This window comes from Lepidochelys olivacea (genome assembly GCF_965140295.1).
Source record: "Lepidochelys olivacea isolate rLepOli2 genome assembly, chromosome: 2".
In the NCBI taxonomy this organism is placed as follows: Eukaryota; Metazoa; Chordata; order Testudines; family Cheloniidae; genus Lepidochelys; species Lepidochelys olivacea.
In genome coordinates this window covers 66,181,719-66,209,123 of record NC_140412.1, presented here as the reverse complement: position 1 = coordinate 66,209,123, position 27,405 = coordinate 66,181,719, and the positions used below count along the sequence as shown (strand labels likewise).

General features: G+C 44.0%; 1 protein-coding gene across 1 annotated transcript in view; it reads left to right on the top strand.

Moving 5' to 3' along the window:
* Positions 1 to 629: 629 nt before the first annotated feature.
* RAB2A (RAB2A, member RAS oncogene family) overlaps positions 630 to 27,405 on the top strand; it is an 82,116-nt gene continuing 55,340 nt past the window's right edge. The window contains exons 1-2 of the mRNA XM_084618091.1: positions 630 to 984; positions 20,251 to 20,322. Coding sequence (XP_084474217.1) covers positions 939 to 984; positions 20,251 to 20,322 — 118 coding nt within the window. The 5' untranslated portion in view covers positions 630 to 938. The remainder of the gene's footprint in view (positions 985 to 20,250; positions 20,323 to 27,405) is intronic.

The window sequence follows — 27,405 nt, the reverse complement described above, 5'->3', positions numbered from 1 at the left end:
TACATCACACAGGGGACAGGATTTTCACAGCGCAGGCTGATCTAAGTTTCAGGTGTAGACCAGGCCATCGCGCGTAGAGACTCTGGGGCAAGAACCATCTTTTTGGTCTGTGTTTGGCCAGCGCCTAGCACGGCGGGGTCCTGGCCCCCCGCACAGTGTCCCAGGCCACCGCAGCAACACAAACAACATCCCACAACGGATCTTAGCCGTCAGACCAAACAGCGACATTCCCGAGCGGGAGGGACACCGACATCCACGGCCCCTTCTCTCCACTCCCGGGAGGGGGCTGCCACGCTCGCCCCCTGCACAGCGAAGGGCAGCGCCGGGCATGCCACAGGGCGGTAGGGCACCACAGCCTCGCTCCCGACCCCAGTCACCGGGAGGGCAGGAGGGAGTGGGGGAGGGACAGCCAGACAGGGCACCTGCCTCAGTCACGGAGGGCCGCCCCCCCGAAGGATTCTCTCTCCCCTCAGGCACTGGGGGGGGGAGGGGGGCAGCCCCACCAGAAGTTTTTCTCTCCGAGCCTCAGGCAGCTGCAGGACTCCTCGCGGGTAGGGCAGGGGTAAGAGCTGCCTGTCACACGGGACCTCCCCAAACACCGGCTGCCTCAGCACTTCCGGGTCGGCGGGGGCGGGGCGGAGGAGGAGGTCGCCTTGCGTGACGTTGCTGAAGGGTTCGGGCTGCTGCCGCCGCTGCCTGTTATTGTTCCTGCTCTTGCGGGTTGCCGCCTCCGGACGCGGAGCAGCTCGAGAGGGGGGACAGCGCACGGGGCGCTTGAGAAGAGGGGAGCGGGCTCCGTTAGGTGGCTGTTAACGGTTTCGAACTCTCCGCTGCGCGAGCCCTGACAGCGCGGGTGGGGGCAGAGTGCGCGTCACTGAGGAGCGAGAGAGAGAGAGAGACCGAGAGGCGGCGGCGGCGAGGGCGGGGATTGGGCGGCCATGGCCTACGCGTATCTCTTCAAATATATCATCATTGGGGACACAGGTAAGAGGGCAGGGGAGCGGAGACCTTTACTGCGGAAATGGGGGAGGGTTGCGAGGCGGGGAGAGCGTCCGCGCTAAGCCCGACCCCGGCTGTCCCATTTCCGCAGTGGTGGCGTCGCCGACGTGGTGACTTCCCCCGCCCTGCGCTCGGCAGCGGGCCCCGCCCGACGTGCCTTTGGCCTGTGCTGATCGGCCCCGCACCCGGCTGCCCCAGCCCCGCAGGAGTCCTTGGTCGCAGGCGCTGGGGCCTGCTGCCTCTCCGAGGCGTGTGCAGGCCCTGACTCTGCTCCGGGCCCGGCCCTTCGTGGTGGGGAGGCGGCCCGGCCGGGGTCAGGCCTGGGGCGCTGGAAACCCGAGTGCTAGGGGAGGGAAGGGTGTCACGCCGGAAACATACGACACGGGAGCTGCCTGATGCTGTTCGGCTCCCAGGGGCCTTGCAGAAGCCTGTGGCAAGGCCCCTGCCCCAACGAGGCTCCATGTGCAAGAGCCATGGCGCTCCAGGGCACTAGCACCCTCCCCTCCCCCATGCAGTGTAACAGCACCTGCCATTTAACCAGGTGTGTTGTTTTTTTCCACCTGGCACCAACAAGCACCTAGTCCAGCTACTTCAGGGAGCTAAAATGCACCTAAGAATGTAAGAACGGCCACACTGGGTCAGACCAAAGATCCATCCAGCCCAGTAGCCTGTCTACTGACAGTGGCCAATACCAGGTGCCCCAGAGGGAGTGAACTTAAGAGTTAATGATCTAGTGATCTCCTGCCCTCCATCTCCACCCTCTAACGAACAGAGGCTAGGGGACACCATGCCTTACCCATCCTGGCTAATAGCCATTAATGGACTTAATCTCCATGAATTTATCCAGTTCTCTTTTAAACCCTGTTATAGTCCTAGCCTTCACAACCTCCTCAGGCAAGGAGTTCCACAGGTTGACTGTGCGCTGAGTGAAGATGAACTTCCTTTTGTTTGTTTTAAACCTGGTACCCATTAATTACATTTAGTGGTCTCTAGTTCTTATATTATGGGAACAAGTACATAACTTCCTTATTCACTTTCTCCACACCACACATGATTTTATATGCCTCTATCATATCCCCCCGTAATCTCTTTTCCAAGCTGAAAAGTCCTAGCCTCTTTAATCTCTCCTCATATGGGACCTGTTCCAAACCCCTAATCATTTTAGTTCCACCTCTGCTTCTGTCACCAAATCTTCCTATTTATAGACTTCAGGTGTTGCCTTCTGCCAGATCACCATCTGACTTGGTTCCTTTCTCTTGGTCAGGCACACCCTGGCTCCTTTCCATAGCCCAATGGCACTGCTGTGGCCGGTGTGGGCTCATCTCGAGCTTTGAGAGGCTTTAATATATGAGGCCGCTCTCCATGTTAGGGCTGAAAACAGCTAGCCATGGGTGTTAATATCAAGCTTCCCAAGTGAATGTGCTTTCCTCCCCAGTGTGGGCAGGGCCTACAGCTAATCAAAATTCCACACAATTATTTGGCATGGTAAGGTATCGTATTTTGATTGTGGCTAACTTTAAAAAAAAAAAAAAAATCTATGGTGTATCTATCTGGCAAGATTTTCTTTAAGATATTTTAACAAATGTGTAAGTGCTTTAAAATACTTTACTAAATATAAAAAGGCATTTAGACCAGGGATTCTCAAACTTCATTGCACTGCAACCCCTGTCTGACCATTAAAATTACTACATGACCCCAAAAGGGGGGACTGAAGCCTGAGCCCACCCGATCCTGAGTCTATTTTAACTTTAAATGCTGAATGTGGCACAATATGACAAAAGTCTAAGATGGAGGAAAATACCTGTGATAGAAACAAGTTATTAATTTAAAACTATTTATTATAATTTCAGTTTCAGGATTCAGAATTTCTGATGGAAGCTTATAAAGGAGACAAAATCATGGCTAAAATAAATTTACTTTTAAAATGAGGGGTTCTGCTTGTAAAGGAAGGAGAGTCATATTTCTGTACATGGCTGAAATAGGTGTATTGTGGAAAATCTTTTGAGAGTTTGTGGTGTTTAGACCTCTTGTGAACACTTTAAGAATTCTAGTATGCCATCAAGGAACCGGCTTATCTGCACTAGTGTTTTCATACTGATCCAGAGATTATTTCAGGGATTTCCATGTAGAGTCTTCAGAGTTGGATCAGTTGGATGGTGATTCGGCAATTATTTTTCAATGTGTTGTAAAAAGAAAAACTAAAGGGAGACGTTATTGAACCCTCCCAAAAGACTGAAATTAAGTTGATCTCCATTGCTCATTACTTTTTAACAGAAAGCAGGTTATGCAAGTAGTAACAAAAATGGTATGCGGTTATACCAAAACTGCATGTCTCTGATCTGAATCACGATGCCGAGTGCTTTTATTCACTGAAGTGCAGGTATCATAAGTGCTTTTTTTAAAAAAAAAAAAAAAAAATTGAAATTGTAGCTACAGAAAATTGATTGTAAAGTTGGCACTTTTTACTCAACCGATCTCATTGGTTTGTGTGTTCGCCTTACTCTAGTGACGTCTTCCTTCTGTTAGCTTCAGACAAGAACAGTTTTGGTAGAGTGATATGGATTCTGTTCTAGATCATATCTCAGACAGAATTGTTAATGTCCAGTTGCAGAGTTTCTGTTGTGGGTGAGGCACATGCCAAAAATAATATATCTTGTGAAATAAACATGGGAAAATAGTTTTACTTTGTGTAATGACCCATCCACTCCCAGTCTCTATTCAAGCCTAAGTTAATTGTATCCAGTTTGCAAATTAATTCCAATTCAGCAGTCTCTCGTTGGAGTCTGTTTTTTGAAGTTTTTTCGTTGAAGAATTGTAACTTTTAGGTCTGTAATCGAGTGACCAAAGAGATTGAAGTGTTCTTCGACTGGTTTTTGAATGTTATAATTCTTGACGTCTGATTTGTGTCCATTGATTCTTTTACGTAGAGACTGTCCAGTTTGACCAATGTGCATGGCAGGGGGGCATTGCTGGCACATGATGGCATATATCACATTGGTAGATGTGCAGGTGAACGAGTCTCTGATAGTGTGGCTGATGTGATTAGGCCCTATGATGGTGTCCCCTGAATAGATATGTGCACACAGTTGGCAGCAGGCTTTGTTGCCATGATAGGTTCCTTGGTTAGTGGTTCTGTGGTGTGGTGTGTGGTTGCTGGTGAGTATTTGCTTCCGGTTGGGGGACTGTCTGTAAGCAAGGACTGGCCCGTCTCCCGAGATCTGCGAGAGTGATGGGTCGTCCTTCATGATAGAGTGTAGAGATCCTTGATGATGTGTTGGAGGGGTTTTAGTTGGGGGCTGAAGGTGACGGCTAGTGGCGTTCTGTGATTTTCTTTGTTGGGCCTGTCCTGTAGTAGGTGACTTCTGGATAGTCTTCTGGCTCTGTCAATCTGTTTCTTCGCTTCAGCAGGTGGGTATTGTAGTTGTAAGAATGCTTGATAGAGATCTTGTAGGTGTTTGCCTCTGTCTGAGGGGTTGGAGCAAATGCAGTTGTATCATAGAGCTTGGCTGTAGACAATGGATCGTGTGGTGTGATCTGGATGAAAGCTGGAGGCATGTAGGTAGGAATAGTGGTCTATAGGTTTCCGGTATAGGGTGGTGTTTATGTGACTATCGCTTACTAGCACCGTAATGTCCAGGAAGTGGATCTCTTGTGTGGATTGGTCCAGGCTGAGGTTGATGGTGGGATGGAAATTGTTGAAATCATGGTGGAATTCCTCAAGGGCTTCTTTTCCATGGGTCCAGATGATGAAGATGTCATCAATGTAGCACAAGTAGAGTAGCGGCATTAGTGGACGAGAGCTGAGGAAACGTTGTTCTAAGTCAGCCATAAAAATGTTGGCATACTGTGGGGCCATGCGGGTACCCATAGCAGTGCCGCTGATTTGAAGGTATGCATTGTCCCCAAATGTGAAATAGTTACGGGTGAGGACAAAGACACAAAGTTCAGCCACCAGGTTTGCTGTGACATTATCGGGGATACTGTTCCTGACGGCTTGTAGTCCATCTTTATGTTGAATGTTGGTGTAGAGGGCTTCTACATCCATAGTGGCCAGGATGGTGTTTTCAGGAAGATCACCAATGGATTGTAGTTTCGTCAGGAAGTCAGTGGTGTCTCGAAGATAGCTGCGAGTGCTGGTAGCGTAGGGCCTGAGGGAGTCTACATATCGAGACAATCCTGCTGTCAGGGTGCAAATGCCTGAGATGATGGGGCGTCCAGGATTTCCAGGTTTATGGATCTTGGGTAGCAGATAGAATACCCCAGGTCAGAGTTCCAGGGGTGTGTCTGTGCGGATTTGTACTTATGCTTTTTTAGGGAGTTTCTTGAGCAAATGGTGTAGGTTTTTTTGGTAACCCTCAGTGGGATCAGAGGGTAATGGCTTGTAGAAAGTGGTGTTGGAGAGCTGCCTAGCAGCCTCTTGTTCATATTCCGACTTATTCACAATGACGACAGCACCTCCTTTGTCAGCCTTTTTGATTATGATGTTAGAGTTGTTTCTGAGGCTGTGGATGGCATTGTGTTCTGCACGGGTGAGGTTATGGGGCAAGTGATGCTGCTTTTCCACAGTTTCAGACTGTGCACGTCGGTGGAAGCACTCTATGTAGAAGTCCAGTCTCTGGTTTCGACCTTCAGGAGGAGTCCACCCAGATTCCTTTTTTTTGTAGTCTTGGTAGGAAGGTCTCTGTGGGTTAGTATGTTGTTCAGAGGTGTGTTGGAAATATTCCTTGAGTCCGAGACGTTGAACCCCTCAGACAGAGACAAACACCTACAAGATCTCTATCAAGCACCCTTCAATACATACAATACCCACCTGCTGAAGCGAAGAAACAGATTGACAGAGCCAGAAGAGTACCCAGAAGTCACCTACTACAGGACAGGCCCAAAAAAAGAAAATAACAGAATGCCACTAGCCATCACCTTCAGCCCCCAACTAAAACCTCTCCAACGCATCATCAAGGATCTACAACCTATCCTGAAGGACGACCCATCACTCTCGCAGATCTCGGGAGACAGGCCAGTCCATGCTTACAGACAGCCCCGCAACCTGAAGCGAATACTCACCAGCAACCACACACCACACCACAGAACCACTAACCCAGGAACCTATCATTGCAACAAAGCCCATTGCCAACTGTGTCCACATATCTATTCAGGGGACACCATCATAGGGCCTAATCACATCAGCCACGCTATCAGAGGCTCGTTCACCTGCACATCTACCAATGTGATATGTGCCAGCAATGCCCCTCTGCCATGCACATTGGTCAAACTGGACAGTCTCTACGTAAAAGAATCAATGGACACAAATCAGACGTCAAGAATTATAACATTCAAAAACCAGTCAGAGAACACTTCAGTCTCTTTGGTCACTCGATTACAGACCTAAAAGTTGTAATTCTTCAACAAAAAAACTTCAAAGACAGACTCCAACGAGAGACTGCTGAATTGGAATTAATTTGCAAACTGGATACAATTAACTTAGGCTTGAATAAAGACTGGGAGTGGATAAGTCATTACACAGTAAAACTATCCATCCCTCCCTCCCCCCCATTCCTCAGACATTCTTGTCAACTACTGGAAATGGCCCACCTTGATTATCACCACAAAAAATCCCCTCCCCGCCCCGCCCCCGCTCTCCTGCTGGTAATAGCTCACCTTAAGTGATCACTCTCCTTACAGTGTGTATGATAACACCCATTGTTTCATGTTCTCTATGTATATAAATCTCCCCACTGTATTTTCCACTGAATGCATCTGATGAAGTGAGCTGTTGCTCACGAAAGCTTATGCTCAAATAAATTTGTTAGTCTCTAAGATGCCACAAGTCCTCCTTTTCTTTTTGCGAATACAGACTAACACGGCTGCTACTCTGAAACCTGCTTCTAAACAGCAGTTACTAGAGGAAATAGGCCTCTATTTTATAGCATTCTAGAAATACTTGGATTCAGTTTTCAAAGACATTGAATTAGCTAGCAGTAATGGCTTCCCAAAGCAGGTAGTAAAAGTTTAAGGTAAAATAAAAATATTGTATTTCTATATTAATGGATAACTAAGCGCTCTGTATCAGATCATTTCAGTCAGCCTTTTAAACTGGCAGGTGGTTATTAAATAGTGTTCTGTTTCAGTTGTTTCACATTTGTAACAGAGGACGCATCAAACATAAACTAGTTTCTCTGCAGCTATATGTCAATGCACGAGGGGCCTGATGCATTTTTTTAAAAAAAAAACTATTGAACAGCTCCTTTTAAACTGCACATATTAAATCAGACCCGATTAAGATGAAGGAAGTCCTTTTAAGTTTACATGTAACACAGGCATCAAGTTCCTCATGTAGAAAGGTTATTTTCCTGATGGCAGTGACTTCATCTTACAGTGCATAAACGTAGTGTTGTAGTGATTGATCATCTTACAGTAACCTTTTCAAGGTTCTGTGGATACATCATGAATTCCTTCCAAATGTGGTGGTGGAGTCCCATCTTATAGAGTCATTCATCCTGGAAAGGTACTTCTCCCCTCCCCCACCATAAGCTTGAAGGTCCCTTCACTTTTATCAATAGGTTTATTGAAATCCTGGAGTCCACCAATCTTTTTAACATCAAATACAAAAAATAGGATTTCATGTTACCAAGAGAATCATCTGTAAACAATCTGCTGATTGTATCTTTCTCTTGCAGCCTGACAGTCTTGAAACTTGAGCATCATGTCAAGTCTTATTCCATTTGGGGTTGTGAGAGGTTATGCTACCTTTCTGGGTTCTATTACAGACCTAAAAGTTGCAATTCTTCAACAAAAAAACTTCAAAAACAGACTCCAACGAGAGACTGCTGAATTGGAATTAATTTGCAAACTGGATACAATTAACTTAGGCTTGAATAAAGACTGGGAGTGGATGGGTCATTTTCTGGGTTCTAGACAGGTGACCAGGTTAGAAAGTATTGGGGTCTCCTGGTTTCTATGCAAGGAAGCAAGAGTTAGCTAGCAGAATCATGCAATACCTAGAGCACATTAACCTCACAGAAAGCCAGCCTGGAGCACAGGAGAGGAAGTGCAAGCTAATACGGAGCTTCGGAGTATGGGTTTCTCCGGCTATGTCTGCACTACAGAACCCATACTGGCATAGCTGTGCATGTGTAGCTCCTTAGTAAAGACATGGCGTATGCCAACAGGAGTTTTCTGTTGGTGTAGAAATGTCATCAACCTCCCTGAATGACATTTGCTATACTGACAGAAGTCCTTCCATCAACATAACTGCGTCTACACTAGAGGTTTTGTCGGCATACCTGTGTTGGTCCAGGGTGTGGTTTTTTTCACACCTCTGACAGACATACCTGCTGACATAACTTTTAAGTGTAGACCAAGCCTCAGCAGCTGGACTGGAAATCTACTTTTCATGAAGATAACACTACTAATCTGGTTTTGTTTAAAGGCAGTTTAGGGTTTTTTATGAACTGTTTTGTTTGGTAGTCTTTGAAAGTTTTGTTTTCTCTCTTTCTAGAAGAGGCAATACAAAGACTGCTGCCTGATTCAATACTTTTTACTTGTTCCGAAGAAGAAAACAAATGCGCTGAAACAACATTTCAAGTTACACATACTGTGGGACAGAGACCAAGAGAAGCAGAGACTGAGGAGGAGGAAGTAGTTGTAGGCAGGCAGGAGAATTTAGGGAACAAATCAAGACTGTTGCCTTGAATTCAGGGTTTGACACTAGAACTGCAAGCTATAAGGTTAGTTGGAATTTCCTTCTGCCCTCACTATTGAGGGACTAGTGGAAGAACATGATTGAATATGCTTCAGCTGCCAGCCCCAAGTCTGTTGTTCAATAGATTTCAGAGATGCCAAATGGTAAACTCTTAGTATGTAACCAAGCATTATTGTTTAGATTTGGTTTATAAACAAGAGTTCAGGTTTACTTTCTTTCTTGGCAAGGTGTGTCCAAACTGTTGGTCTCTGTCTTGAATTAAGCGGGAACTCAGGATATCTCAAATGTTCACACCCCTTCAGGATGTGTCTTAACCAAATATGTATAACAGCATTAAAAGAATGTTATGGCAACAAAGTGAAGAGCACACCAATTAGGAAATAAGAGTTAAGGCCTGTGCACTTTTAAATCTGCCCCTTTGTTTTTATGTATTATGATAGTAATTTATTACAAGATCACATACTATTTTTTTCCCCAGAACCTCTGCCTCATTTCACATACAAAATAACACTGCTGAATGAATGAGACAGCTGTTTCAAACATTGCAGGGCCATATAGTTTGCTGCCTCGCAAACACTAATGAATCTATCCTCACGACACCCCTGTGAGGTCATGAAATGCAAACATCATTTTAGAGATGCTTAACTGAGGTACAGGAAAATTGACTCCCAAGTTGCATGGGGAGTCTGTTGCAGCGGCAGGGATAGAACATGATTTTTCTGGGTTCCAGTCTAGCATATCATCCCTGGATTGTTCTCAACCTCTTGTATCCACAATACAACTGCAACAAATGTGGTAGGCATGCTCTGCATCTTGGAACAATTCACTATATAGCTCTGCCTAATTCTTGGTCTAATATGATTATGTAATTAAAGATTGTGTCATTGTGTATACATACAAGAGGGCATAGTTAAGTTTGGGTAGGCCACCTTATCTTTGTTATGTCCTGACTTTTGATTGCTTCATTTTGCAAACTTAATGTTCATTTGAGCTCTTTGGGTATAAAATTTTGTGGGGTTTACCATATCTAGCTGTGCAGTTAATAAGGCAAAAGACTTTATCTTGATTCATACACACCTTTCTGCACCAATTCTCATTTGAGATCTGCCTTCCTCCCTCCATGTCTTCATTCAAATTTGCTTAAACAATATTTGCATAGAATGTTGACAAATCACTAGGAGGTGTATTATAAAATCTAGTGCAGTGGTGGGCAACCTGCAGCCCATCAGGGTAATCTCATTGCGGGCCACAAGACGTTTTGCTAACATTGACCGTCCGCAGGCATGTTTCCCCACAGTTCCCAGCATCCCTGCAGCCCCCCCTTCCTGCAGCTCCCATTGGCCGAGAACGGCGAACTGTGGCCACTGGAAGCTGCAGAAGGTCATGCCTGTGGATGGGCAACGTCAGCAAAATGTCTCGCAGCCCGCAATGAGATTACCCTGATGGGCTGCAGGTTGCCCACCAGTGATCTAGTACCATTGATCTAGTGAGTATGTGCAACAGCCTTCTTAGAAACCTTTATGATTTTCAAAAATCACAATTTACTTTTCCCAGACTACAGAAAGGCATATATGCCCCATAGACAGTCTTATACAAATTCAAATTTTTTTCAAATTGCCAAGTCACTATAGCTGTCATCCTCCCTATCCACCTCCCACACAAAAAAACCAAAGTAGCAAAATATACTTGATAACTTGGAAAGGTATATTTTTACTCCACTTTTGTTCAAACTTTGATTTTTTTAAAGTTATAAGCAATTGAAAATGTAAGTGATCCCTCAGAATAGAAATGCTTGTGCAACTTTAATTTTATGTGTCACTGACTAATAGAAAGGAGAATAATGAGAGGAAGAACTGTCTTGTAGTTAAGACTCTGGACTGGGACTCAGGAGATCTGAGTTCAATTCCTGGCTCTGCTACAGACTCATTGTGTGACCTTGGATAAGTCACTCACATCTCTGTGTCTGCTTCCTATCTATAAAGATACTATTTTCCCCATCTTTTGTCTGTCTTGTCCATCTATGGCAGGGATCGGCAACCTTTGGCATGTGGCGTGTCAGGGAAATCTGCTGGCGGTCCGGGACAGTTTGTTTACCTGCACCATCCGCAGGTTCAGCTGATTGCAGCTGCCACTGGCTGCGGGGGTTCGCCGTTCCAGGCCAATGAGGGCTGCAGGGTGCGGCGTGGGCCAAGGAATGTGCTGGCTGCCGCTTTCTGCAGCCACCATTGGCCTGGAATGGCGAACCGTGGCCAGTGGGAGCTGTGATCGGCCAAACCTGTGGACGGTGCATGTAAACCATCCCGGCCTGCCAGCAGATTTCCCTGATGGGCCACTTGCCAAAGGTTGCTGATCCCTAATCTATGGAGTAGCAACTGTTTTTGACTCTGCATCTGAATAGTGCCTGGCATAATGAGGCCTGATCTAAGCTGGGGCATCTAGGCATTACTGTAGCAAAGTAATTATTAACATAGTGTACACTTTAATCTTGAAGATGAGGAATCCACTGAGATTGGTTTCTTTTCTTGAGAGAAGAGAATTACTTGTATATCTTTACAGAAGAAATGCTTCATCTCAGTGGATTTCCACTTGTCCAGTGTCCTTTCCATAGGCTTGATGGTATTGTTACTCCTGGGGGAATTCTGCGCCACTGTGCACATGCAGGACAGCCCCTGCTTCCTTAAATTCTCTTTGCTTCCCTGCAGAAAAATGGTTTCTGTAGGGAAGCAAAGAGAAGCTGCACCAGTGCTCATTCACCCCTTCTGGGAAGCACAGGCAGGGGAGAGGTAAGTCACCGTGGGGGAGGAAATGGAAGGAAGGAGGGTCTGGGGATGCCCCAGCTGACCAGGGATATTAGTCCCAGCTGTGGGGAGATGGAGTTCCCTCTCCCCTGCACAGAGCAGGCGGGGCTGGGTCATATCAACCCCCAAAAACCTCTGCCAGCTGCAGGAAACTCTGCATTGGTGGGGATTTGTCAGGGGGATCTGAGTGCAAGGGGTGAGGCTTGGTGTGGTGGGGGTTTTGGGTGCAGGGGGAGAGACTTGGTGGAGGGGGGAAATCCAGATGCACGGGTTGGGCAGACAGCGCGAACAGTTCCCCTACATTGACCCCTTCCCCCACTTTCTTACCCTATTGCGCCTCAACTACGGAAGGAGGGGTCACTGTACGGGGAGCTGCTCCTCCTATCCACCCAGCCCCTCCTGCCGAGCCTCACCTCCCCCTGCAACCAGAATCCCCCTGCCGAGCCTCACCCCTGCATCAGGAGCCTTTGACTGCTCCAGAACCCCACCTCATCCCGGCATAGGGAGTCCCCCATCCCATTTAGTCCCAACCAGCTGCACCCTGAGCCCCCCACCCCCTGCTGAGCCCTAACCACCTTCATCTGGACTTCCCTGCAGGGGCCCATTCTCCCTGCACCCAGAACAACCCAAGAAGCCCTTGTGCATCCAGATCCCCCTGGAACCCCCCCCCCCCCCCAGCTGCGTGCACCCATGTTGCACCACACAGAACCCTGATACTTTTGAGGGAATTCTGTACCAAAAATACCATATCATACCATTGGCCAGGAAGGGCGAACTGCAGCCACTGGGAGCTGTGGGCAGCCGTGCCTGTGGACAGTCAATGTAAACAAACAGTCTTGTGGCCACTGCAGGTTGCCCACCACTGAGATACATCATAAACAAAAAAGGGCAGACACCTGAAAGGCTGTTTTTTTTAAATGTGGTCTGCTTGTTTTACATTGTAAATTTAGGTACAGTGTAGTCTAAAATTCTCTGACTGGAGAGCTAGTCAGATGTCTCCACAAGAGCCAAGAGTGGAAACTGAGCAGTTGAGGGAAAGAGATTTTTAGTCAGACTTAAAAAAAAATTAAAAAAATGTTAAACACCTACTTGATTGAGTGACTAATATGGTAAAAAAGGAAGTCTTGGCTGAAGATTCAACACACTTGCCCTTTTAGTTGAGGTGGCAGAACAAATGATGTCTCCAAGTCTTCCATCAAAACAAGTAGGGCCCCCTCCTCCCACCAACCTTTCATGTTGTCTTTATACTTCAAAGAAACATAAAGGGGGGAGGATTCATCACCTCTAAAATTTCCTATAGTTAAAATGGAATGACTATGTTGAAAACTTATTTACTTTTCATTATTTATGCTGTTGGTGATTTGCCTTTCAATCAGTTTGACAATAAAAACACACACTAGTTAGTTTCACTTTCTTGTCTTCATGGGATAGATTAATGCTACAATGTTTAGATTGCATTCAAGACATGGCATTCTGATATTTTCTGTCTTAGTTTCTCTTTCCTAATGGTTCCTAACATAGTTAGTTTTTTTGACTGCCGCTGGACATTGAGCAGATGTTCTCAGAGAACTATCCATGATGACGCCGAGATCTTTTTAGAACCCATCATTTTTGCATGTAGAGTTTGGATTGTTTTCCAACGTGCACTACTTTGCACTTATCAACACTGAATCTCATCTGCCATTTTGTTGTCCAGTCACCCAGTTTTGTGAGATCCCTTTGTAATTCTTTGCAGTCAGCTTTGGACTTAATGATCCTGCATAAGTTAGTGTCATCTGCGCTGTTTACTCTTTTTCCAGATCATTTATGAACATGTTGAACGGTACTGGTCCCGGTGCAGATCCTATTTATCACTTTCTAGTTTGAAAACTGACCATTTGTTCCTACCCTCTCTTTCCTATCTTTTAACCAGATACTGATGCATGAGAGGATCTTCTGTCTTGTCCCATGACTGCTTACTTTGCTTAAGAGCTTTTGGTGTGGGACCTTATGACAGGCTTTCTGAAAGTCCAGGTACATTATATCAGCTGAATCACATTTGTCCATATGCTTGTTGACACTCTGAAAGAACTGTAATAGATTGGTGAGGCATGATTTCCCTTTATAAGAGCCATGTTAACTCTTCCCCAACATATCATGTTCATCTGTGTGTCTGATAATTTTGTTCTGTACTACAGTTTCAGCTAATTTGTCTGATGCTAAAGTTAGGCTTACTGGCCTGTAATTGCCAGAATTAACTCTGGATTCTTTTTAAAAAACAGAGTTACATTAGTTATCTGCCTGTCATCTGGTACAGGGGCTGATTTAAGCAATAGGTTACATACTGTAGTTCTGTGATTTCATATTTGAGTTTCTTCAGAACTCTTGAGTGAATACTATTTGGTCCTGGTGACTCATTACTGTTTGTTCATTTTGTTCCAAAATTTCCTGTATTGACACCTCAATTTGGGATAGTTGCTCAGGATTGTCACCTGAAAAGAATGGTTCATGTATGTGGGGATCTCCCTCACATCCTCTGCAATGAAGACTGATGCGAAGATTTCATTTAGCTTCTCAATGGCCTTGTCTTCCTTAAGTTTTCTGTTAGCACCTTTAGTGCCCCAACTGATTGTTTGGCAGGCTTCCTGCTTCTGGTGCACTTTTTAAAAAAAAAAAAAAATAAAGCAAAACAACCACCTGTTAGTTTTTGTGTTTTTTGGTATTTGCTCTTTAAATTTTTTTGACCTGCCTAATTATACTTCTATGCTTGACTTGCCAGAGTGTGGTCCTTTCTATTTTTCTCAGTAGTATATGACTTCCAATTTTTAAAGGATGCCTTTTTGCCTTAACCGCCTTGTTCACTCTGCTGTATGTATCTTACTTACGATTGCATTTTTTTTTTTTTTTGCTCCTCTTACTGTTTTTTGTTTTAAATTTGGGGTATGTGTTTAGTTTGAGCCTATACTATGGTGTTTTTAAATAGTTTCCTTGCAGGCATTTCACCCTTGTGACTGTTGTTTGATGTGATTTTTGACAGTTTCACTGCTGTTCACAGGGTTTTGAATAGCAAGAGTGGAACTAACCAGAGTTTTGTTAGGGCATGTCTACACTGGCAAAGTTACAGCGACGGCAGTTACAGCGCTGCTTAGAGAGCACAGAAGGAAAACCACTGTTGTATGTTCACACTGACAATTGCCTGCGCAATAGCATGTTCACACTTCCGGCACTTGCAGCGCTATTTGGAGGGTGCACTCTGGGCACTTATCCCACAGAGCCCCTTTTTCTCTTTTGCAGCTAAGAGTTGTGGGAAGGCGGAGGGGGTCGCATAGCATCCTGGGTCCTGTCCCAGTGCCCTGTGATGCATTGCTTCCCATCCCAGCAATCCTTGTGCTTCCATCTGCATTTGGCACCATCTTTCAGCAGTTTGTGTACTGTGCGCCTTGCCTCTTTTGGGCTGCAGGAATGGATCCCGAGCTGTTGACCAGTATGCTGCTCGCACTGAGCAACACGTCACGAGTGGCAGTGGAGTTATTCCTTAAACTACAAAGGCAAGAGGAGTGCGACATTGATCTTGCCATACATAGCAGCTACGACATGAGATTGCTTGTGGCATTCCCAGAGGTGCTGACCACAGTGAAACGCCACTTTTGGGCTTGGGAAACAAGCACTGAGTGGTGGGATCACATTGTGATACAAGTCTGGGATGACGAGCAGTGGCTGCAGAACTTTCGCATGAGGAAAGCCACATTCATGGGACTGTGATGAGCTCATCCCAGCCCTGCGGTGCTCGGACACGAGAATGAGAGCTGCCCTGTTGCTGGAGAAGCACGTGGCAATTGCACTGTGGAAGCTGGCTACTCCACACTGTTACCGATCGGTCACTAACCAGTTCAGAGTGGGAAAGTTGACCATTGAAGTTGTGTTGATGGAAGTGTGCGGGGCCATTAATCCCATCCCGCTCCGAAAGACCGTGACTCAGGGCAGCGTGCGTGACGTGGATGGCTTTGCACAAATGGGCTTCCCTAATGCCTAGAGGCAATAAATGGCGATTCCAATTCTGCCACCAGACCACCTAGCCATGAGTACATTAATGGGAAAGGGTATTTCTCAGTGTTTCTCCAGGCGCTTGTGGATCACTGTGGGCATTTCACAGACATTAACGCAGGCTGGTCCAGAAAGGTGCATGATGCATGCATCTTTCAGAACACTGACCTGTTCAAGAAGCTGCAAGCAGGGACTTTCTTCCCTGACCAGGAGATCACTGTAGGGGAAGTTGAAATGCCCATTGTGATCCTGGGAGACACCGCCTACCCCTTAATGCCGTAGCTCATGAAGCCATACATGGGCAACTTGAGAGCAGCAAGGAGCGGTTCAACAGCAGGCTGAGCAAGTGCAGAATGACTGTTGAGTGTGCATTTGGCTGTTTAAAATTCCGCTGACAGTGCCTCTATGGGAAGTTGGACATGGCTGATGACAATATTCCTATGCTTACAGCTGGGTGCTATACACACCGTAATACTTGTGAAGGGACGGGTGAAAGCTTCACTCAGGGCTGAACCGCAGAGGCTCAGTGCCTGGAGGCTGAGTTTGAACAGCTAGAGACCAGGGCTATTAGAGGGGCAAAGCGTGGAGCCGTAAGGATCAGGGATGCCTTGATGCAGCAATTTGAAGCTGAAAGCCACTGATATTTGTTGCTATGCTTGGGATTGCAGTGCTTGTAATTCTAGGAGGTGATTGGTACACATGATGCAAGAAGGGGGCTTGACATTATTGTATGTTGCTTTGCAGTGCTCTTTTTGCTTTCACTTAATAGAATAAAGATTGCTTTCAAACCAACACAAATCTTTTATTAAAAGACAACAACCGAAGGGGAGAGTCACACGAAAACATTCATCAGCAGGGAGGGGGACGGGGTGGGGGAAGGGAAGGTCTCAAGAGGAGGAGGGGTCCCGGGACGGCTACAGATCATACCCAGCCTTCTCCTTTGGAGTGCAATGCAGCAGGTACTGTACTTCAGCAGGGCCAAACTGTAGAGGGATGGGTGTTGAGTGTAGTGCGAGTCCACAGTGCTGGACTGTGAGGAGGGAGGAGTGGAATGCTGTGGGTAGAGAGTGGAGCCAGGAGGTTGATAAGTGTGTTGGCAGTGTGTTGAGGATGCATGGGAAAGAGTTCTGTGGCTGCAGGGGAGGGTGGGCTCGAAGCTGCTAGGTTTGAAGAGCTAGTATCTCCTGGAGCCTGTCCACTTGGCACTCCATAACATTTAAGAGTCGTTCCGTGGCTTCTTTCTGGTGTGCTGCGTTCTCCTTTCGGTCCCTCTTCTTGTTGTCCCGCCACTTCCTCAATTCCTTTTTCTTGGCAGCGGAGTGCATCATAACCTCACTGAGAAAGTCCTCCTTAGTTCTTCTTGGCCGCTTTCTAGTTCTGTGCAGCTGTTCTGCTGCCAGTAACAAAGAGGGAGGCCGGGCTCCCAAGGTCATCTCTGTGAAGTTTAAATGCAACCTTTTACAGAAGCAGTATTGTTTGCAACACAGACAACACTGATTCAGTGGTTTAAAACACAGCCAGTACTCACACTTGTCACTAACTGGCTGACCGCGGGAAAGCACACATTAGCCACAAGACCCACAAAATGGTGAGTAGTTGCAGGGGCAGGGTAAATTACTCTTCCCATACCCTGCTGTACACTGGGCACGTGGCTCTTGGGGAGAACCAACACTGTATGGGGGGGGGCCTGATAATCATTCCTGTCCCCACACTTTCCACAGGAGGTGATCATTATGGAAGATATCTCGCTAGCGAGGGTGAGCAGTGAATCAGGGGAGGGTCTTCCCCAAGCCTGCGGCTCCCGCCTGGTGCCTGTGTGTAGCAATTCTCTTTTCTCTCTCCCACCCCCACCCCCGCCGCCCTGTGATGGCACAGTGGCGTGGGAAAGTTACCATTAATGGGGCAAGGAACCTGCAGCAGTGGATTGCCCAGTATCTCCACTAGAGTTTCCTGGAGATCTCTGAGGAAGATTCCTGTGAAGTGAGGGAGTCTATAAATAGCCTGTTCCGCTGCTCAGACTAGGCATGCGGTGGGATACAAGCCTGCTTTCTGCAACCCTCCTGCCCTCAACGACTCACTTAAGTAGTTCACAAAATCAGATCCACTTACCAGGGGCCTCCTCTCCTGTTTGTGCTTTGCCAAGATCCGACTGCTGTAATTGGCCAGGCTCCTCCGGGGTAGAAGAGAGCTCCTGAATGTATGCATTTCTGGTCTCCGAGTCATCCTCTGCCTCTGGGTCCCTCTCCCCCTCTTCATCCAAGATTTCCTCCTCCTGGCTCTGTCCACGCTCGACTGGCATGCGAGCCAACAAAGTATCCGCAGTTTGCAGTGGAGATGGGGTTGCCACCAAGTATTGCATCCAGCTCTTTGTAGAACTGGGAGCTCATGGGTGCAGCACCGGAGCCGTGGTTTGCCTCATGTGCCTTGTGATAGGCGTTCCGCAGCTCCTTCACTTTTACCCTACACTGGAATGTTTCCTGGTCACGGTCCCTTTCTATCATGCATTGTGAAATCTGTCTGCAGGCATCATCATTCCTATGGCTGGAGCACAGCTGGGACTGCACAGCCTCCTCTCTCCAAATGCTGATAAGGTCCAGCAGCTCAGCATTGCTGCCAGTGGGGGGATTGCCTGGTGCGTTGAGCAGGCATGGCCACCTGGAAAGATGCGCTAAGACCACTGCACACATCACCGAGCAAACAGGAAGGGGACTTTCAAATTTGAAAAGGAATGTACAGGGTGGGGATGACGGCTGGTCATCTGAGGGCAGGGCAGTAGAGTTCAAAATGATGACCAGAGAGGTGAGAACATGCACTGTGGGACATCTCCTGGAGGCCAATCGCAGCGCTGTAATTGCCAGTGTCTATGCTGGCGCTGCAGCGCTGTGGTCCCGGTGCAGAAAGCTGGACGCCTCTCATTGGGGTGATTTTTTTAGAGTGCTACAATTGCACAGTTTCTGCGCACTAAGTGGCTTGGCAGTGTGTACACCTCGGGAGTTACAGCGCTCAAAGCTGTTTTACTGCGCACAAACTTGCCAGTGTAGACAAGGCTTTAGTTTCATTCTCCTGCTCCTTAGTAAGTCTGAGCAGTAGCAGAGTGGCTACAGCTGTCTGCAGATTTAGGAAGACAAAACTACATGGTTTTATATTAGATTCAATTTGGAAGGATATCTTAACTGTTAGGTTCAGAAACTTAATTAATTTGAAATGTAATCTCAAATTCAGCAGAAATTGATGGCTTGAGCCTCCTATGTTCTCCAGGAAAAACTTCCCACTTACCATAAATGATTTTTTTTTCAAGCTATGGTTTAAACTGCCTAATAGTGTCACTTTGTTTAGCTAAGTCTGAATTAATTTTCAGTCTAAATACATTGCTACAAAGAAACAAGGACAAGACTTTTGTGAAAGCTTGTTCAGCGATATAGACAACGACTCAAATCTTTGGACTGTTGCATCTTAAGCTTGCATTAATTTCATAGAGGGGTTATGTTTCCAACAAGGATACTCTACCAAAAGTCTTCCTGTGGCTTTAATTAGACAAGATACTTTACTCTACCCTGATGCGTACATTTGCTTTTGTCAGTGAGATGAAACGTTCTTGCCAGAGGTGGTTGTGTTTAATTGGTGGGAAACAGGAAGTGATTCCTACATGCAAAATGCTTGGAGGATTTCAGATGACTCTATAAATCTATTAATAAAAATATTTTTCCCTAGCCAGCTGGAAAGATGAACTACTAATTTAATGAAAAACTGCAACCAAGTGTTAACTAGGGAATCTTGCCTCTTAACTGTCTCCCTCTATCCCTTTCTGAGAGACTTCAATCCTCTTACATTTAAATTTGCCTCAGTTTTATACAAACCTATTTACATACTTCTGATATTTTTGGTTATAACTCGCTGAATTATGTAACTAAAGCAAAATACCACATTTCCTAGACATGCGTAAAAGTTAAAGAAAAGGAAGCTGAAAGGTCAGTGTTCTATACTGTTGGCAGGCAGCAGTTCTGTCTGCTGATGACATTGTCTTCATATAACTTAAGTACATTTTTTTTTTTTATGGACCTTCTACTTTGTGGTGCCATTCTTATGGCCTTGTTCTGCCATAATGCAACAAAATCTTGTAAGAGTCCTAGTGGTTTTGCTGTCACATTCATGTAGGCTGTTCAATTACATTCTCTCTGTTCTGACCCCACCACCAAGATTGCTATCCCAGACACCCCAAAAATCACTGTAGGATTGGAGTTCCCTGGTGCGCTCTGCTTTTTCTCTGTTTGGTAGGTTGATGATCAGATTATTCTGGCCACATTTTTAAAGGTAGCAGGCATGTATCTGGCAGTGTGTAAGCAGCATGAAGGAAGGGATATGGAAGAGAGAAAGGTAAAAGTACAAGTGGAAGTGATAGAGAAACTGTTCGTTGGGTACTGAGAGGGAAAAGTGCCGTTCACATTACAGAGTGAGAGAATGAAAGATAAAGTGTATTATTTTAACTGTTAATCTTCGAATTGTGGTTGTCACTTTCCAGACACTTGTGAAATTGTCTTAAAATATGTAAGACAAGGATATAATAATATAATATTACAAGGATAAACAAATGTCAGGGCCTGTATATCAAAATGGGTCTAATGATAAATTGTCTGATATATATTGTTTTAAATGAGTTATAATTTAGGTTTTAATTGCTGCAGCTTAAGTAAAGTTTTTGAATTTGCTTGAAGAAAATATTCTCTCTTTCAGGTGTTGGGAAATCATGTTTATTGTTACAGTTTACAGACAAGAGGTTTCAACCAGTGCATGACCTTACTATTGGTAAGTTCTTCCTATTAAATATTCTATTGAAAAAGTATTTAAAAATAAGGATCTATTTTTAAAGGTGATGGACAGCTAGATGCCTCAGCATGTTGGTTACAGGTTGTATATCCTTTCACTTAATTGCCATTTGTTTTATTGTGGCACAAATCATATGTCTTTGCTGTCTGCTGCCTGTATCATAACTGATGTGAAATAAGATAATCCAGTTCCTAGTGAGTAAATATTCACATCACAGAAGTGCTCCACAATCATAATTTGCAACCTCCTTGGTTGCCTCTGTAGGAAGGCCATAGATTGAGTGGGCACAGAAACTGATCAGGCTTGAAGCACATTAGTAGAATGCTGTGGAGAGCTTGCATTTGCTCAGTGGGTTAGACTTCAGTCTCCAGGGGTCTCTGCCATTTGCCATGAGCATAAAATTAAGATTAAAAATAAAGCAGACTTCAACAAATAGACACCTTTGTTTACTAGATGAGAAATTGTATAGAGTTTCCTGATGGTGAAAGGTCGAATTGTGGATATGATTATCACCTGGAAGGGCAAGGTTTGAGGCCTGGTTGTGCAGCTGGACTGGCATGATGGGGGGGTTGCGTGTGTGTGTGAGGTGTGTCTGTTGGTGGGAGAGCTAGATGAAATGAGTGAGCTGGGAGGGAATGTATTAGCTATGACCTGACTTTTTTTTTTCTTTTTTTGTATGAAACAAATGTGCAAATTTTTACTTTCTGCTGTGAAGCAGATGGATACTTCTGATGCATGGTAAAAAATGACCACATTTTTCTCTTGTGGTCAAGGCTGGTCTTCAGATGAGTTTTACTTAGGCTATGCTTGAACAGGCACCAGCCAACAATGAAATTGCAGAATCTTTTAACTACAATTCAGGTTATTTCAAGGTCCCTGTTAAGGTAGCCTCCCCAATTATGCTCAGCCTTCCACAGGATGGACAACATGAGGCTGTACCCACTTTTGCTTCCCACCCTCTTGTATAGTTTCTCGTAGATTAATGAAGCTCCTCTCCTGTGGGAGTACTTAAAATTGACGTGTGCAAAACAAACAATCGTTTCTCTTTTAGCAGAAGAGTGCAAGATGGTCTGTCTCTTGACAGACCTCCCAGACATTGTACGCAGCTGTCTCTGAAGTACTTCAAACTGTCAGCCTTAGCAGCAGCTTTGTTCCCCCTAGTTTTGGAACCAGGTAGGCTGGTTGAATAAGGAACCGGGACTTGGTCTTTGGAGGCAGATTTCTTGTCATCTTTCTTTCAAGACCAGGGCTGTCAAGTATGTCAAATCGTGAATAAGATTCACACATTTGCCACACTGTCACGTATTTCTGCAGCTAGCTGGATTCTCCTGTATCTGTCTGGGTGATGGTAAAGAGCTGCGGTTCCTATGATGACTACAGTGCCTGCTCTGCCTATCTCACCAGCAGCCAGCATTGGAGACCTGAGGGAAGGCAGTTGCTGGCAGGAGGGGGGCGGGGGTTGGGATCTGGAGTTGTTAAAAGGTTTGGGCCTATCCAAGGACAAAATGGGGGATAGGAACAGAATTTAGGAGCATGGCGGGGAAAGGAAAGAATGGGAAAAGTTTGCCCCAGGTACTCTACCCACCCACCACAATTTTCAGGCTGTGCCACCCACATGTACTTTCTCCCAGCATGCTTTTACTATGTTGTTAACCAATTGTAATTAATAAAATAGCAATATATTTATAAAAAAAAATATTTCCCCTGTCATACAGTTTAAATATGAACATCTAGTAATATAGTAAATGAAACAAGGACTTCACACTGCTTGGCTCTTTGGGGTGAGGTTGATCACTAATTTGGCTCCTGAACCACTGAGGTCTGAATATCACTGCTATAGAAAGACACTTAGGCTGGGTTTTCAAATGTACCTCTGGGTATTACAGTTCCAACTTTCAGTGGGATTTGGTGTATAACTTCCTTAAGCTCCTTTGAAAATCCCACCCTTGCATGTCTGCAGACACTAGCCAAAATTTTCAAATTAAGTTCCTAAAACTAAACTATTAAATCCTTATTTTCCAGTAGTAGTGAGTACCTGCAGAACCCATTGACTTTGTTATGACAGGGAGAGTTCAGCAGCTTTAAAAATAAGGTCACTTCTGTTTAGGTGCCTAACCCTGAGTTGAGGAGCATAATTTCACACCCAAGTTTGAAAACTTTGCCCACAGTATTTACCAAAACTGTTGAAGCATCTGTTCTTAAGAAATAGTCCTGTGCTTATGTACTGAAGAAATGCCCCAGATCCCATCCTGTTGATGTGCCATGTCCACTCAACAAGTCTCTTTTATATGTAAATAGCTCTGCTCGGATGGGCAGCATCAATCTTTTGCTGTTATGATGTGTTAGTACTATTGGTATAGTTTATAGTGTTTGTTAAACTGGCCTGTTAGTGAAATATATCTCCTTGACTATGGTCGCTTTCACTATACCTTACACTCACCAATAAACATTGCCAATTTAATCCAACCTTGAGTAGAATTCATTTCTTTTTCAGACTAATCTCATTTTTACCACTGTCTCACCAAGGTTGGTTTTTTTTGTTTTTATTTTGGGTACTTAGCACCAGGGCTTTGGAGCGGAGCCTGGAGCTGGAGCGCAGAGCAGTGGAGCTGCAAGTTTTTGCCTGGAGCTGGAGCAGAGCCAGAGCACAGAAAATCTTGACTGCTCCAGTTTTGTTTTTTTCCCATTTTCAATCCAAAATGAATTATATTTAGCACAAAAGTCTTAAAGGTGCCAAAAAGTTTCAGATTGTATAACAATTGATATTAACATCTACTTTACCACTTTACGTAATGTGTCACAGTTGTTTTCACTTCGGCCGAAATCAAGATTTAACGTACAGATACAAAATTTTTTTGAGATATGTTTATTAATAAATATATTAAAGAATCAGATAATTATCAGACATCCGGCAACACTGCAGACTGCTCCCACCCTTGTGCCAAGGTTAGGCGAGTATATACTCACATAGATTAGTTAGATAGTTGGATTAGTATGTGTTGATACTTCTTTTGTAAGGATTTATCAATGAGACGCCCTGAGTGCTGCGATTACGGAGAAGTGTGACGCAAGATGCAACATTTAAGATATCACAAACAGGTATATTGCAAAAAAAATGTTTTTATTTATTGATATATTAAGATATTGCAAGAGATATTAACAACTTAAGCTCATTTCTCATATGGGCTCCCGTTACTGGTACGTTTGTTCATTTGTACATGCTCCCGTATCACTCTGGCAGACTTATTTTATATGTCATCTGTTCAATGGTCTTTTGGTAACACTGTTCGTAATTTTAAATTTACTGGAAAAGTCACATGCAGCAGGCATATAAATATACAGTAAACATTTTGCATAAATTAGGAGTGATTTTTGTGATATATCCAGAGTGAGTGGAAAATGTCTAGCACAACTTTGGGGGTGAATCCTTAGGTCATTTTAAGAAAAAAAGGTTTCTGTGAACACATGTCCTAAAATTCTGCTTAAAGGAGCTACAGTCCCTTCAAGGAGGTGATGAAAAGTTAATTTCTGATTAATATCTCAAAAATGCTTTTAATATAATTCCATTACTTTGTCTGTATCTTAGCGTTAGTATGTACTACCGTATTACATTATCCAAAATTATTTAAACCATAGGCATCCCAAACTGGTGGTTGGTCATTTTTATTTCATATTTCAAGAAAGACTTGTTGTTGGCTGCCCCTGGCTACAAGTGGTAATATTTTGTTCCCCGTTAAAGTTTATTTTCAACCTTGTAACGTGTAGCCTCGTTACTTCCCAACAATTAATGTTGTAGAACAGCGATAGCACATACTAACGCTACAGCACATACCAAATTTCATTGATATATCTATATTAAAGCGTTTTTGAGATATTAAAAACTTGGAAAATATTTCTAATATTTTACCTCAAAATTTCATAAGAAAACCTAACTTGCAATTTATAAATAAACATTTATATTATGTATATTAAAAATACTTCATTAAAACTGCAAGAAACATGTTAAAATATACTTTAATAATAATTTTGTGTAAAAAGAAAATGCAATCATTTTTGTCCAGAAAATCCAAAATAAATTAGAAGTACCTTAAGTGGTTAAGATATCACAAGCAGGTACATTTATAAAAAAATGTAATGCTTTTGTTCATTGCTTTTTAAAGATCATAACAAGAAACATTTGGATGCAGTAGCAGCACAAGAAGATTTGGCCATGGCTTCAACAAAAAAAATTCAAATCTGCCCCCCATAATTGATAGCAGATTTACGGAAAAGGATCTCAATGACATCTTTACTTTTGAATTTGAAAAGCCCAAATTTGGGCTTTTGGGAAAAGCAAAGAAGCAATCAGCAACATGCAAGGTGGAAAAGGAAATGAATGGCGAGCTCAAACCATGTAGCTTCAAGACAAGTGAAGCAAGTGCCGTGAAAAGTTTCAGCCTTTGGCGGCATGTAAAACTTAACCATCCTGAAAACTATGCGGCTCTGGTTACAAAAAGGGACCAGGAAGATGAGGCAAAACAGAAAGCTGGCACAGCTAAACGACGTTCATCTGGCTCTTTGAAACCTGGAGAAAAGATTTTTTGCAGAGCTTCATCTGAAAAGAAACTCAAAATTGAGCAAACAAAATTTGACTCATATTTGAAGTCCTCAAAGGTTACAGTCACTATGGATGCCAGTACTTTCCGTGAAGGGCTGATGGAAATGGTTTGCTTGAGTTCAACACCGCTCACTACCTTCAGGCTAAAGAACAAAGGGTTCCAAAAAATTGCAGGCGAAATGGGTCGGCAGCTTGGCGTTTCGATGGGGCACAATGCGGTTCGTCATTTACTTGTCAGCACAGCTGAGTCTGGATGCGAAGAGCTCAAGAAAGCTTTGGAGCAAAAATTGTGCTACCTGAAAATGGATGTGGCAACCCATGGAAACAGAAATTTCCTTGCAATCAATGCTCAGTACTACGAAGAAGGAAAAGATAAAGCTGTGGTAAAAACCTTGGACATAATCGACACTGAAGAGCATCACAATTCTTCGTACATGAAAAGTCAAGTAAAAGCTATTTTAAAAAAAATTGGGAACAGTGAAATGGAAGTGCTGATCATCTGCGTTGACAATGCAGCAAACGGGACGTGTGCCGTCAAAAATTTCAGCAAGGACAATGAAACCATTTCTGCCTCTGAGAACAGGGATGTGGACAGAACTGAAGCTATTTTGCCTGATGAAGGAACTAAAGGAATGGATTAAATTGAACTCAACATGGATGCTGCTGCGCAATGGGTTAATGACCCTAGCCTCATACTTCCAACATGGCTTCATGAGGACGACTCAAAAGTCCAACTGATGACGTGTGGTATTCATGCTCTTCAGTTGGCAATCTGGGATGGACTGAACAAAGAACATAAGAAATTTCTGGCAAAAATTCAACAAGTTGTTGTCAAACTACGAACCCCAAGTATTCGAAGTGTTCTGCTTGATCTACATGGGGTAACTCAATCTTTGGATACTGTGATTCACCTGGGGTTCAACATTTGCGATGATTGATCGGCGTCTTGTTTTTCAATCTTACGGTGAACAAGTGGCTGCTGCTGGAACAAGAGAACTCAAGTTCACAAAAGCTGAATGGGACGAAGTGAAGAACCTGCGAGACCTCTTGGCAAAGCCAAACCAAACAACCATGAATCTTCAAGCTGTTGATGTAACCCTGGGAGTTTTAATGAAGGAATGGCGAAAACTGTCAAAATTCTTGCAAGAAAATGGTGGACAAATTGCAGAAGGAATTCTATCCTCCATGCAGAAACACGAAGAGAAGCTTTTTGACAATATTCATTTCCTTGCTGGAGTTTATGTTGACCCATGGTATTGGATTCTTCTTACCTCAAGGGAAATACTAAAGGCAAAGGAAGGGCTCCTTGATATTGCTTGACTCGAAAAACAAAATCTGTTGCTACATTTGAACTCAGTGAAAGAGGTTGAAGAAAATGAAATACAGCAAAAGGAGTCATCAACAATCGAATTTGCAGTTTCAGGAAGTTCACATCCTTCAGAAATAGTAGGCTTCCGTCTCCACTCTGAATTTGTTGGAGTGTCCATCCCTGAGACGTCTTCAACCATCACAGGGAAATGGAGATAATTCAAGCACCAATTCTTCAGAAGATGACGCCTTCGAAAAGGAATTGGATAGACAAGAAAGACACTGGCGAGTTTCTGCGATTCATAATTGTAATGAAGCATTATTCGAGAGAAACTTTAGGGAAGATTGAGAGGCGATGGAGCCTATTGGTAGGCTAAAAGTTAAGTCTGTTTTTGAGGCCATTCACAGCTACCCACACCGCATTCAGGCTGCCTGTAGAATTGCTTCAAGCATGCTAACAACTCAAGCTAGTGTAGAGTGACTGTTTTCGGCTTTAAAGTTCATTTTAAATGATCTGCTGCAGGTTATGAAAGACAACTTGATTGCTTCAATAACTTTTTACAGAATGAATTATGAATGATTCTAGTTTGTACCATTGTGGATATTTAAATTGTTTTAAAAGTCTGAATAAAAATGTTCTTTTCAAAATTACAGTATGCACTTTTTTTTTTATTTAGTTAAAAATTAATTTGAGTCGGAGTGCGGAGCGGAGTCGGAGCAGTCACTATTGGTGCCGGAGCAGACCTGGAATGGAGCAATTCAAAAATGTAATTGCTCCAAATCCCTGCTTAGCACTTACAGTTGAGGAAGCTAATGGCAGCCTTGAGATACTTTGATTAGTGCTCAAAAATTCTACAATTTTACTTTGACGCATCAAGGTATTAAATTCTAATATAAGCACAAACTTCTCTAGTTAAAAATTGACCCTATCCATCAAAAAATGCTATTTACAGGTGAGAAACTATGAAATTCTTTACAGATATTGATTATACAGTGGTAGCAATATTTACTTCATGCTTTTATTGCTGTACTAACTGCAAATGGTCAGAATTTTTACTTTCAGTCTGTTTGAATTTCTTGCTTATGTAAAACATGTATAAATATATATTTTGAGAAAATAATGAAAATCAACATTATAGCATTCCAATAACAATCTT